At 42.2% G+C, this 14,201-nt stretch overlaps 1 protein-coding gene and 1 long non-coding RNA gene across 2 annotated transcripts; both read right to left on the bottom strand.

Annotated features, from left to right (window-relative positions):
- Nucleotides 1-7,006: 7,006 nt before the first annotated feature.
- Nucleotides 7,007-8,424, bottom strand: LOC124144843 (carbohydrate sulfotransferase 9-like). Its single transcript, XM_046514447.2, has one exon. It carries the CDS (start codon nucleotides 8,255-8,257, stop codon nucleotides 7,241-7,243), a length of 1,017 nt encoding a protein of 338 aa, XP_046370403.2. The 5' UTR covers nucleotides 8,258-8,424; the 3' UTR covers nucleotides 7,007-7,240.
- A 703-nt stretch (nucleotides 8,425-9,127) lies between these two features.
- LOC124144842 lies at nucleotides 9,128-11,409 on the bottom strand. Its single transcript, XR_006862474.2, has 3 exons — nucleotides 11,297-11,409; nucleotides 9,912-10,009; nucleotides 9,128-9,204 (listed from the first exon to the last, which is right to left on the bottom strand). It is a non-coding gene; the product is annotated as an uncharacterized LOC124144842 (long non-coding RNA).
- Between the last annotated feature and the right edge of the window lie 2,792 nt (nucleotides 11,410-14,201).

Raw genomic sequence — 14,201 nt, 5'->3', positions numbered from 1 at the left:
GACTGTTTTTGCAATGTCACCATTACAGAGCCTATTTTAGGGATTTCTACATTATTCCCAAATTTGGTTCCAAATAATCTGTTTTGGAAATTTGGGCTAAATTTGTGGTTTGGGTTTTGCCACAATTCGACATACCCATGCAATATCTGTTGATGAAGGTTTTGTAGCATTTTTAATTCAGCAGCTGCATCGATTCAAATTTTATCAATTATCATCCAATCTCATTAAAATCAGATCTTAGTTCTCGCTATCGCTAAACAAGCGGCAGCGAAAACTTAGATCTGATTTTAATGAGATTGAATATCATCTAAATTCACATAACACGCCGATTTTGAGTCAACTTGTTTTCAAATATGAAGGGTTAATGATGCCAAACTTTGGCTTATGTATACAACTTTATGCTAAGTGTTGATGTGTAAATTTTAAACTTGATTAAGGCATACAAAATGAGGTGTTAATTTGGCGGTTTTTGTTGTTGCCAGATTTGTTCTCCATCCTGATGAGAATCGCTTGACAACTGATACTTTCAGGGCTCATATTAAGGATGTCTACATTATTTTATATATCCTCAATATATAAGACGTGTGTTGAGTTACGCCTAGCAATCGGCTTTTGATATTTCCACAGGTTATTCAACATGTACAATAAGTGTGTAATATATTGAGTTATAAATAGTGTACTCGCACACTTTAAAATAACCCAATATTTCAGTTATTTTCTGATTATGACTATATTTTTATACTTATGCATTTCTAACACCTCGACCGAAGTTCAGATGAAGGGAACACTCTCAGGCCAATATGTATTAAATAAAATATTAAATGAGTGAGTTTAAGTGTTACGTCGTATCATTAATACCTCGGCCTTACACTGACGAGAGCAAAATCTACATTAATGAAAAAGCCTCTACATTAAAACAGTAAGATAAGTATCACAGATTAAATAGAAAACAAACTTGTCAGATAAAACTATACCCGTGAAGATCCGGGGTAGAATAGGTCTTAAGCAACACATGCTTGCCGTAAAAGGCGACTATGCTTTTCGTAAGAGGCGACAAACGGGATCGGGTGGTCAGGCTCGCTGACTTGGTTGATGCATATCATCGATCCCAATTGCGTGGATCGACAATCACTGGATTGTCTTGTCCAGACTCGATTATTTACCGACCGCCGTCATATAGCTGGATCATTGCTGAGTGCGGCGTAAAAAAACAAACAAACAAACATAATATGACAAAATCCTTTCATGATTCTCGTTTACAGGACAAAGTTGACCCCAATGTTAACCTCTCACAAACAAACAAACAAACAAAACAAAGATCGATGCTCATGATGTGTCAATCAAACGCATGTAATGTATATAAATACACAATTTATTATACAGACCAATTTGATTGTGATATAGTAATATTAAATGCCACCTCCGTCCGATAGAAACATGGATCTTTCAGATGTTTTAAAGGAGAATTCCATCTGCGCGTGAAATCCACACAATCAAGCACCAAAAACAGAAAAAATACATAACATGTTCTTAGTGTCCACCCTTTGGACCAAAATATGAACAAAATTACTAGTCAATTTTGTTTTATCTAATAGGCCTATAATTTCCTTTATATCACGGAAACATGTCTGTTTATACCATGGAACTAATGTTACAATGTTGTTGTGTGCACCTTATGTATCACAAACCTTATAATCGTTGTTGTTTAATACAAACATGTACCACATAGTTATAAAAAAACCACAAAAAAAACCACAATCAACCTCCATTTTCCGCGGAAACAGGTGAAATTTGGTTTAACGTGCGTCCAAGATTATTGCTCTTATATAGCGACGTGCATGCACGTGTGTGTGTGTGGCTGCTTGTACTAGTCCGGACTGATGCCGATTTATAGTGCTAGCTCACTGAGATACCATGCCGCAGTTTAACATGAATACCCCACTCAGACACAGTATACTGACTCCGAGCCGAACAGTCCTTGTTTTAACCCCTTAATGTCGAGCGCCAGACAGGGTAACAACAAGTACCATCTTTTAACGTCTTTTGGTATGACGCGGCCGGGGATCGAACCCCGGACCTTCCACTCTCCGGGCGGACGCTCTACCACAAGACCACGGAGGCGGCTCCGCGGAAACAGATTCCAGGCATAAAAGCAAAGGAATGCATGGTGAAAAATATATTCATGGATCAGTGAAAATCAGTGACGACACTAGGTGTTCACGAAAAGGGTAAGCATGCACTGCCCTACCAGTACGCCGCCACCCACACAATTTTCATAAAAAGTAAGTATTTGTTGCCTGACACCCCACAGTAGTACTCTTGACCCGAAAAAATCCGGGGTAGAATAGGTCTTTAGCAACCCATGCTTGCCGTAAAAGGTGACTATGCTTGTCGTAAGAGGCGATTAACGGGATCGGTTGGCCAGGCTCGCTGACTTGGTTGATGCATGTCATCGCTCCCAATTGAGTGGATCGACGCTCATGATGTCAATCACAGAATCGATTATTTACAGACCGCCATCATATAGCTGGAATATTAAACAACAAACAAACAAAACTCCCGCTATGGACGGTGACACAAACCAGATAATCAAGTGATGGACCAGAAAATCCAGTGACAGGATGGCGCAATTTACTTTTTTAAAAACTAAAAACGATATATTAATTTTGAATTACGTCTACTGTTTACAGTAGCAGAGATTCTGCTGCTTATAAGTAAATATAAAACGTTTATGAAATATGTATACACACTGTATACACACTAGACGCAGTGTTTATGTACACATTTGTCTTTATTTCACAAGGGGAAGACCCGTGGAGACCAGGGGTAGAATAGGTCTTCAGCAACCCATGCTTGCCGTAAAAGGCGACTATAGGGACATGGTGGTCAGGCTTACTGGTTGATGCATGTCATCGTATCCCAATTGCGTGGATTGATGCTCATGATGTCAATCACTTGATTGTCTGGTCCAGACTCGATTATTTACAGACCGCTACCATATAAGCAGGAATATATAAACAATATATAAAAACAAACAAACAAACAGACAAACACAAGGGGAAACGTGACTTTTTACATCCTAACTAGATTTCTAGATCTGAAGTAAAGTTGTTTTTAATAATGTAACAATGACAAACATTCAGCAATTTCAAACATTGTAATATCCTCGATTGTCCATGCAGTGTATTATATCTCCATTCTATTTTGATAACTAATTTTGATATTTTAATAAAAAAAATAGACATAATTCGCTGGATGACATCGTAATTAACCACTGTTTGTGGATATTCCGGATTAGACTAGAACCCTGGTAACCAAGAGCTACACTATAAGTGGCGACAGAATGGATCTAGTTGTGAGGCTCGTGTTTTGTTTGTTTGTTTGTTGTTTAACGCCTACTCAGCAATATTCCAGCTGTATGACGGCGGTCTGTAAATGATCGGGACCAGAACATCCAGTGACTGACATCATGAACATCGATCCACGTAATTGGGATGCATGAACCATTTTCAGCGAGTCTGACCATCCAAACCCGTTAGCCGCCTCTTCCGACAAACATGTTTAGTGAAGACCAGTTCTAAACCCGGAATCTTCTGGGGACTGAGTGACTTGGCTGATTGCTTGGATCGATGCTCATAATATTAACCCACAAGTTCAACTGGTCCAGGTTCTATTTGTTACAGGCCGCTGTCGTATAGCGGGAGTAGTGTAAGGACGGTGGGATTTTATAACACTTCAACCGCATTGTGGAGATAGATTTCAGTCTGAAACGCATTGCGGTGGTTTGTTTTATTTAAATACTTGGAACACGGTGTCGCCGACCCAAATTTCACAGATGTGTAATAATCTCATATTTTTTAGAATACTCTTTTTTCTTCCATTTAGCTAGCAAAGTGGGGAATAAAGAGTGAGTGGGTATGATTTTTCGCCGCTTTTAGCAATAATTCCAGCAACATCACGACGGGGGACACCAGACATGGGCTTCACACATGTCGGGAATCGAAGCCGGGCCTTCGCCGTGACGAGCTAACGCTTTCACCACTAGGCTACTCTACCGCCCCTGGAAATATGGATAGTTTATATAGTAAGGCACAGTAACCTTTTGATTGCTCAAATTGTATTCAACCCGAACGAACATGCATGTAAGAAAACGTTTCAGTGATCTTTTAGTCGAACCAACCCTTTTGGAGAAAAAAAGGCCATTGATGAAGACCTACAGTCCGTTTGGCTCCAAAATGAGTTCCTCCTGCCCCCCTTCAAGATGTCAACCTGTACACGTAACAACATGATCGTTTCTTAAACAACTTTTTAAAGTCACGGGAATAAAAATAACAAACAGCTGATATTGTTGGGTACAGGGTATTGCGGTATATCGTATTGACGTGTAAAAGACTATTCCCGATTTTGCGATATTTTGCTATTCATCCTTCTCATTTGGAGCCGAACGGACTGTAATGTGTATCTACTTTCTCCACCGTGTATGCCACGTTTTAAGACACAGGCCCGTTTCCTACATAATCTCATAAACTGCCTGGTAAAAGAAAGTATACACCACTGTTTGATTTAGGCTAAAAATTAAACAAACAAGGTGATGTTTTTTTCATGGTTATGTTTTCGCAACGGGTATCATAGTTGTTTTTTCTACCTTAAGTTAAGCAGCGTGTCGGCTTTATAACGTTTTGATCATGTTTGTCATTTTGGGGCCAAATCCAGTTTCAAGTGGATTCTTTCTTTTGCCCCGGAGTTTAGACTTACAACACATAAACTTGTCGTTTATCTTCCTTGCTTCGCCATACAACATTCGAATATAACTTATAGGCCATCATATTATTCTGCGGACCCAGGCGTCTTAAGGCGCCCCAATTCGCAGTGCACATTTGCGTCTCTTGGGCACGCCAGAAACCTCTGGTTGTGGATTCGAATCCCGGTTCGCTCATATTATGTTTCTAGGTTTGTCATCAACATACCCGTGCTCGTGGGTTTCACCGATGTGGTAAACGTCTGAGACCTGCATCACTTCGGGCTTTCCTCCCACATTAAGCTGACAAGCCTTGATGTAACTGGAATACTGTTCAAAGCGGCGTTAAATACTATGCTGTGTGTTTCCCATTCCCATGCTCAGCTTCAGAGGGAACGTGTAGGTTGCAAGATATTTATATATATAAACAAATAAACAAGAACTCTTCATCGCGAGCGTGGTCATTTTTCAACATTTTCAGAATGTGTGTATGTTCATAGACTCGCGGCATCATGCGTGGGCCATAATCGTAGCGCAACTGTTGTTGCGGTGTAGAGAGCTTAAAGCACGGGAGAAGTGTGGAGATTACACAACAGAATACCGCCAAGATCAGTAACTTCGCTTCTTTGAATATCACTCCGATAAAATACAGCGAGAATACTTTTTTTTTAACGAAACTGACATTTCCTTCATTTTATCCTGCGCGTGGTGATATTTTATTTTCCGACCGGAGAATGGATGGTTACAAAATCTGTTGTGTTTATCTGTGACTGAGCTAGAGCATGGAAAGCATATACAAAGAGTTATTCACAGCACGACCATTAACTCTTAGCGCTATGGTTAATAAACTGAACTGGCACGAGATGCGAAATTACATTTCACTGGAATATTGCTGAGCGCGGCGTTAAACAACAAACAAACAAAACAAATTACTTCTAAATGCCTATAAAGACATAACTGTAACTTGGTATTTCACAAACCACAAAATACAAATATGATACAGTTTCTATTTGTAAATAATGACCTTATGTATATATACCGTCGAATGAACATTGGCTTAGAATTACAACCCTATGCATGCTGCTTGGGTATAGGTCATAAGCACCAAGTTGTTTTGCCATCTTTTTGATGTAAACGAAATACTTTCTTACATATAGCAGTTTCGACATTTTAGCCTAAAGGGGACAACATTATTTGCTTTCACATCAGTTGCCGTTAGCATCATTGTGAACTGTATCAGTCTCGGGACGCCAAGTCGTGCTTGTAGACGCAATTAGCGGGACAGAGTTGCGTCCCTTGGGCGTGGCAGATCCATACGATCGTTAGTTCGAATCCAAGATTGGCAAGATTATGATTCTTGGTTTGCCAGGACCACAACTGCGCATATGGATTTCACCTTTTTTTTAAGTGGTAAAAGTATGTGACCTGAAGCACATACGTTGAAGCACTCATAAAATGCCTATAATGAGAGTGTTGATCTAATTCAAATCTTGGAAAATATTGATGTGCTGCCGAAGCCAGTAATATCATGATATAATATAAAATATATGTAATAACTGAAGTGATGTTCAAAGCGGCTTTAAGAGCTCTTAATTGTAATAAAGAAGTTGTTCATCCATAAATTCTTATCCTTACTTAATATATAATTTGATTATTTACAGACCGCCGTCATATAGCTGGAATATTGCTGAGCGCGGTGTTAAACAACAAACAAACATACAATCATTGTCCAAATACAATGCAATGAACTTTCACGGAGTCTCAACAGAAACAATAGAATACAGTTACAATCATCATTTAACAATAAATTACACTGCCATATAAACAAATTCATACTGGAAACAGAAACTGTTTCATTCGTATTAAATGTTTGTTTGTTTTTTAACGCCTCACTCAGCAATATTCAAGCTATATGACGGCGGTCTGTAAATAATCGAGTCTGGACCTGACAACCCAGTGATTGATATCATGAGCATCGATCCACGCAATTGAGATCCATGACATGCATCTACCAGGTCAGCGAGCCTGACCACCCGATCCCGTTAGTCGCCTATTACGTCAAGCACAGTCGCCTTTTACGGCAGGCATGGGTTGCTGAAGACCTATTCTACCCCGGATCTTCACGGCAGGCATGTGTTGCTGAAGACCTATTCTACCCCGGACCTTCACGGGGACATAACAATAAAAACACTTGTTAACAACGTCATGTAACTTTTTTAAAATTCCTAAACTTCAATGTTTTGTTTGTTTGTTGTTTAACGCCGCGGTCAGTGATTGATTGATACAATCAACCAAGTCAGCAATTTTAAGAAATCATCTCCATGTACATGTCTGCAGAACACTGGAAATCAAAGAAAAACATACACACTTTGAATAAGTTCACACTGACATATTTATTCAATTACATTTTCTCCATATATCAAACTTACCAATCGCCAGAAAAAAAAGAGAATAAAAAGAGAATCATCATCATCATCATCATCATCACTTAGGTGTTTGGTATTAAAAACGATAAGTATGTTGCTTAAAATGGGAGAAGAAGCCAAAGTTTTCAAATTTCACATCCCTGTTGAATACTTCTGGGGGCTCTGGGTCATATCCAAAAAGTTCACAGTCGGGTCTGTAAATCTCCTTAAGTCGTTCTAGATATTCCATAGGAACGGTCCTGTAGGCCACGATCAGGGCTAGTTCGCGCTGCTGGTGTCTCCCAGAACCCCTCCAAGACTCATCAGATTTATAGGTAGAGCGAAGCAGGGCCTGGAATCCCTCCAGTGATAAGGCATCACCTTGCCGAAGCGGGAAGGGATTATGTCTTCCAAGAAAACCTCGTATTTGAAAGGTTTTCCAAAGCCTCCTGAAAACGTCAATGGTCGCCATGCACAAGGTATGACGTATAGTATAAGAAGCGTTTGAAATGTCCATCATAATATTAATATCACTGTCCGACGACATCTCTTTGCTGTCTACCGGAACATCTTTCATTCCAAATTTTCGTAATATGTATCTCACATCTCGGGAAAAGGTTTCCATCTTGCCAATGACATCATAGTTGATTTCGCATTGGTGACAGAAAAGCCTCTGGGGTGAAAAGTGCCATTCACTTATTTTAGGAGTATTGTAGGTGAGTATCACGAATAGTACGGCATCTGTGAATGTAACGTCGGATCCACATGCACGTGCTTTGACGTCAGGTTGTGATCTTACACCATTGATTATTTGCTGCGAAAAACTACCTTCTTTATATGAAGGGATAAACAACCTGTCTATAAACGCCGAAAAAAGTCTTTTGTAAGGATCTCGAACGAACATGAACGTTTTGTAAGGAGACACGCTCTGTGCGTTTTGGAAATACTGCTTCATCCCAGTGACGTAATGGATTGCGTTTCCGTTTAACGAAAAGGGAGATGACTCTGATTGATTTGTGTGCAACCAATAAAGAATTCTCTTCAATGTGCTAGAGCCAACTTTAGGGATGGCACAGAACGCAGCTGAACTGTTGGGATCGATAGTGAATACCATCTTGTACCACAGCGGCTCGAAGAAATGCTTCTTGCAAACATGTTTAACACGTGCAAGACGAGCGGCATGTTCGAGATCTACTTCATCAATACTCTGCGACGAAGAGAGGTCAACCTTGTCCTGTAAATGAGAATCATGAAAGGACTTTGTGATATTAGGAGTGAGTGAGTGAATGTGGTTTTACGCCGCTTTTAGCAATATTCCAGCAATATCACGGCGGGGGACACCAGAAATGGGCTTCACACATTGTACCCATGTCGGGATTCGAACCCGGGTTTTCGGCGAACGTGTGATATTAGGAAGAGGGAAGAGTGAGTGAGTGAATATGGTTTAACGCCGCTTTTAACAGTATTCCAGTTATATCACGGCATGTCAGCTTAATGTGGGAGGAAAGCCCGAAGTGTTGCAGGTCTCAGACGTTTACCACTTCGGTGAAACCCACGAGCACGGGTATTGTGCTGACAAACCTAGAAACATAATCTGGGCGAACCGGGATTCGAACCCACAATCATAGGTTTCTGGCGTGCTCAAGGGGCGCAACTCTGCACAGCGAATCGCGGCGCCTTAGACGACTGGGCCACCCGTCCCCCGCACAACTAAGAGTGTAGACCTAATGGAACTTTGGGGTATCATTAACCTGTCACTGAGCCAAAATAATATTGTGGCCATTACGCACATCTACCACGTTCAACCTAACAGCAGAAAACAGTTGTTATAGACATTTTTAGATTAGGTTTTGTTACTTAAACACAGTTAATTACTTTGTCATTTGGCGCCTGATAGACTTCAATACCTATATACTGATTGCTTGACTGACATCATTCGGAAGTTAAGACTGTTTACTAGTGCTATTGGTTTTCGATCCATATCAATATCGTCAATATTTAAAAAATCATTTAAGTCTCAACTTGCCTTCGTTGACAATGACGAAATCAGCGATAGATCATCTGAAACAAACAATCAAGTTGTTTTACTAGACTTACAATAGTTCCTTATTAAGCAATCTGTTATATTGTTTGTATGTTGTTTAACGCCGCACTCAGCATTATTCCAGCTATATGACGGTGGTCTGTAAATAATCGAATCCAGTGATTGTGCATCGATCCACGCAATTGAGATCCATGACATGCATCTACCAGGTCAGCGAGCCTGACCACCCGATCCCGTTAGTCGCCTCTTACGACAAGTATAGTCGTCTGTTACGGCAAGCATGGGTTGCTGAAGACCTATTCTACCCCGGATCCTCACGGGCTGGTATATATATATACAGCAAGAGAAACGCAATTTCTACATACATTTTTGATACAAATCATATTCAGATACATTCTTTTGGGGGACTGAGTGTAAGTAAACGTTCTCCTGCATAATATCCTTTCCTGAAAACCCAGCTCGTGTGAGTGAGTGAGTGAGTATGGTTTTACACCGCTTTTAGCAATATTCCAGCAATATCACGGCGAGGGACACCAGAAATGGGCTTCACACATTGTACCCAGCTCGTGTTTCAGGTCCTACAAAAAACATTAGCGCAAACGCAACCTCACATAAATCAGTGGGAGCGGTTGCGAAAATGGGGGGGGGGGGGGGGGGGGGGGGGGAGGCGGGCATGTTGCTATGGTAACATTCAAATCTTGATACAATCGTGTGGAAACCTTACCTTGACATACAGATACAAGAACGGCCAGCAATGTCAGAGCAACAATGGCGAAAAATACAATCGCCAGATTAGAAATTGACGCCATTCTTTGTGGTAATCTGGGAATAAAAACAAAACAAAACACGTCTATCAATGTGTGTGTGTGCCACACTCATCAATATTCAACTTGTATGACGACCGTTTGTAAAATGAGTTTGGACTGCGATCAACTATCCAAGATGACATGCAATCAACCAAGTCCCCGTGCCTGGCCACCAGATCCATTAAGTCGCGTCTTACTGTAAAACCCGTTCACTGTAAAACTGTGTTGGAATGTAAACAGACAAACACACGTTTAGATCTAAACATGATATTTAGGAATGTGTATAAATTGTTTGTTGTTTAACGCCGCACTAGTCAATATTCCAGATATAATATGGCGATCTGTAAACAATCGAGTCTCGACCAGACCTCGACCTCGACCGGATTGACATCATGAGCACCGATCCACGCGATTGGCCTGACCACCCGATCCCCTTAGTCACCTCTTGTAAGTATAGGTTGCTGAATCCATTTCAATCCGGATCTTCCCTAGCAACCACATGAGTCACATAACTACTGACATCTGCCGCCGTGAGGATGCATAAAGTGCTTGCCCACCAAGAACTACACCGAAGGCGTTTCCTAAATCTGTCTCTTCTACTGTACGGTTATACGGTAATGGGGAGAGATGTTCCGAGGAACCGGGCAGAGAATAGGTCTAACCCATGCTTGCTGTAAGAGGCGACTAACGGGATCGGGTGGTCAAGCTCGCTGACTTGTTTGATGCATGTCATGGATCCCAATTGCATGGATCGATGCTCATGATATTAATCACTGGTTTGTCTTGTCCAGACTCGATTATTTACAGACCGCCGTCATATAGCTGGGATATTGTTGAGTGCGGCGTTAAACAAAAAAATAAATAAATAAACAAAACAAAAAATAATAAAATGGTTGATGCATGTCATCGTATCCCAATGTTGCTTAGATCGAAGCTTAAGTTGTCAGTCACTGGATTTTCTGGTAAAGACTCATTGTGTACAGACCGCCGTCAGGATATCTTCGTGCAGCGTTAAACGACAAACAAAATATTGTCTCGCCATAATGGGCCATATCTTGCTCCTAAGTGAGTGAGTGAGTATGGTTTTACGCCGCTTTTAGCAATATTCCAGCAATATCACGGCGGGGGACACCAGGAATGGGCTTCACACATTGTACCCATGTCAGGAATCGAACCTGGGTCTTCGGCTTGACGAGCGAACGCTTTAACCACTAGGCTACCCGACCGCCCCCTTGCTCCTAAGAGAAACTTTCGTCGCAGATTAAATTCAGTTTCGACTTTCAAAGGCACTGCGTGTACTCACCGTTCCATGTGCTGTTGTGCTCTGCCTAGTCTCGTGGTGGTTGCAGTACGACGAAGAGGCCATATGGCGCCATGCAGCACACACGCCGGGCACTGTACAAATGCGTATTTGTCAATTTACCTTATCTATCACAGCTGTCGATGTTATACCTGCAGGTACGACCCGTGAAGATCCGGGGCAGAATGGGTCTTCAGCAACCCATGCTTGCCGTGAAAGGCGAGTTTGCTTGTCGTAAAAGGTAACAAACGGGATCGGGTCGTCAGGCTCGCTGACTTGGTTGATACATGTCAGCGATCCCAATTGCGCCGTTGCAAACTATATTTACAAGAGGCGACTAAGGGGATCGGGTGGTCAGGCTCGCTGACTTGGTTGATACATGTCAGCGATCCCAACTGCGCCATTGCAACCTATACTTACAAGAGACGACTAACGGGATCGGGTGGTCAGGCAAATTGCGTGGATCGATGCTCATGATGTCAATCACTGGATTGTCTGGTCCAGACTCGATTGTTTACAGACCGCCATCATATAGCTGGAATATTGCCGAGTGCGGCGTTTAACAACAAACAAACAATTTAAACACATTCCTAAATATGTTTAGATCTAAACATGTCTTTGTCTGTGTTTACATTCCAACAAGTTTTACAGTGTACGGGTTTTACAGTAAGACGCGACTTATGGATCTCAGGCTCGCTGACTTGGTTGATGCATGTCATCGAATCCCAACTGCGAGGATCGATGCTCATCATATTAATCACTGGGTTGTCTGGTCCAGACTCGATTATTTACAGACCGCCGTCATATAGCTGGAATATTGTTCAGTGCAGCGTTAAACAACAAACCAACAACAAACCAACAACAACCTGCAGGTACATTTTACTAAATATAAACTGTTTTTGAATAATGTTGAGCTACACATATGATCTGGGTTCACAGCATATTTCATTTTCGTAATGGACAGTCGAAGCCAGTATGAAAAATATTTTACTGTCATTACGCTTTAGAGACGTCTGTCCCTGAAGTTTGCAGCGTGTCGAAATGTCAGTCATTGTGAACTTTCTCGACATAACTTCAATCTCATCTTTGATAAAATCAAGATTTGTAGATATTTATACAACGTTGTGGAATTAATGAAAATATGTATTGCGACAGATGGTCTCTTGATGGTGTGTAGTCATTCCTTTATCTGAGAGATAGTAACTTGGCGTTACAAGATGCTATACCTGTGTCATCTTACACCCGACCCGTGAAGATCCGGGGTAGAATAGCTCTTCAGCAACCCATGCTTGCCGTAAATGGCTACTATGCTTGTAGAGGCGACTAACAGGATCGGTTGGTCAGGCTCGCTGACTTGGTTGATGCATGTCATCGTATCCCAGTTGCGTGCATCGATGCTCATGATGTCAGTCACTGGATTGTCGGTCCAGACTCAATTTTTTACAGACCACCGCCTGTTCAGCTTCGACCTGCTCTTTTCCACCTTACGTGGGTCGAGTGAGTTGCGCCAGTAACAGCGTTGAAGAATGCCAGAAAAGCAAACGTGGGTATCCGGTAGGTGTGTCTGGATGCGGATGACAGATGTCTCCATATCGAGAGGAGCTGGCTTGTCTTAATGGAGTTTAGGTCGTTAGAGCCCAGGTGTATCACCAGAGCTGAAGCGCTGCGCCGCGTTGCCTCCCCCTGAACATCTATGACCCACGAGATGACTACGTAATTTCCGAGGAAACGCGCGTGCAATGACGCAACGGAAGTAGGTGAAATTGTAAACATAAGATGATATTCCTGCCCTAAAAACATTTAGTCGCTGGTACTGAATTTAAATATTGTTTAAAAGATCTTGGAGCGATGCAACTTTGAAGTTTTGATCCCTTGTAATTGAAAAATCAATACAGTCAAGCAGGACATGCTCGACCGAAGACTCGGGTTTAAACCCCACATGGGGACCATTATTGAAGCCCATTTCTTGTGTGCCCCGCCGTGATATGACTAGCATAACGCGAAAACCGGCGTAAAACCACACTCACTCACTCACTACAATCGCCAGCAGCTGAAGGGATGGTGTAAATCCTGCTGGGGAGCCGTGCATGTAACGGAGGTATCGTAAATCACCACTGTCCCTAGTATGGTGATCTCATTTTGGTTGCTGACGATCCCGGCATGTTGTGACTCTGACCGTTGTAGCTACCGGATGTGACGCACTGGACGTTGGAGCTACAGGATGTGACTCACTGGACAATAATGGAAGCCAAAGGGTAGTCATACACTCACTCACTCACTCACTCACTCATTGGTGAGGTGAGGTGAAATGGGGCTTAACGTGTGTATGTGTCTGCTTCTACTAGTCCGGGCTAATGCGGATTTTGTAGTGCTAGCCCACTGAGATACAATGACGCAGACTAATAGGAATAGTGAGTGAGTGAGTGAGTGTGGTTTTACGCCGCTTTTAGCAATATTCCAGCCATATCACGGCGGGGGACACCAGAAATTAGCTTCACACATTGTACCCATGTCGGGAATCGAACCCGGGTCTTCGGCGTGACGAGCGAACGCTTTAACCACTAGGCTATCCGACCGCCCCACTAACTGGAATACCCCACTCAGACACAGTATATTGACTCCGAGCCTACTAGTACTAACCCACGACCTTCCTATCTCCGGGCGGACGCTCTACCACTAACCCACGGAGGCGGTCCACACACACACTGGATGAGAATCCTGAGAGAAGATACTTCTAAAGAAGGCAGCCACCACTCAAACCTCCTCGGAGAGGAAATCGTTCTGCCTCCAAGAAAATGTGGTCGTCGTCCAGTAGACTCAGTAGGCACTGTGGTCGCCACTAGGGACAGATACAGATGCACACATGCAGGCATAGAAAGAGGCACACGCGTTCGTCTTTTTACATTTT

The sequence above is a fragment of the Haliotis rufescens genome, unplaced genomic scaffold (genome assembly GCF_023055435.1).
Source record: "Haliotis rufescens isolate VD_foot unplaced genomic scaffold, xgHalRufe1.0.p SCAF_8, whole genome shotgun sequence".
Lineage (NCBI taxonomy): Eukaryota > Metazoa > Mollusca > Gastropoda > Lepetellida > Haliotidae > Haliotis > Haliotis rufescens.
Note: the sequence above shows the minus strand (reverse complement) of the source record. Positions and strands in the feature narration are given on the sequence as shown.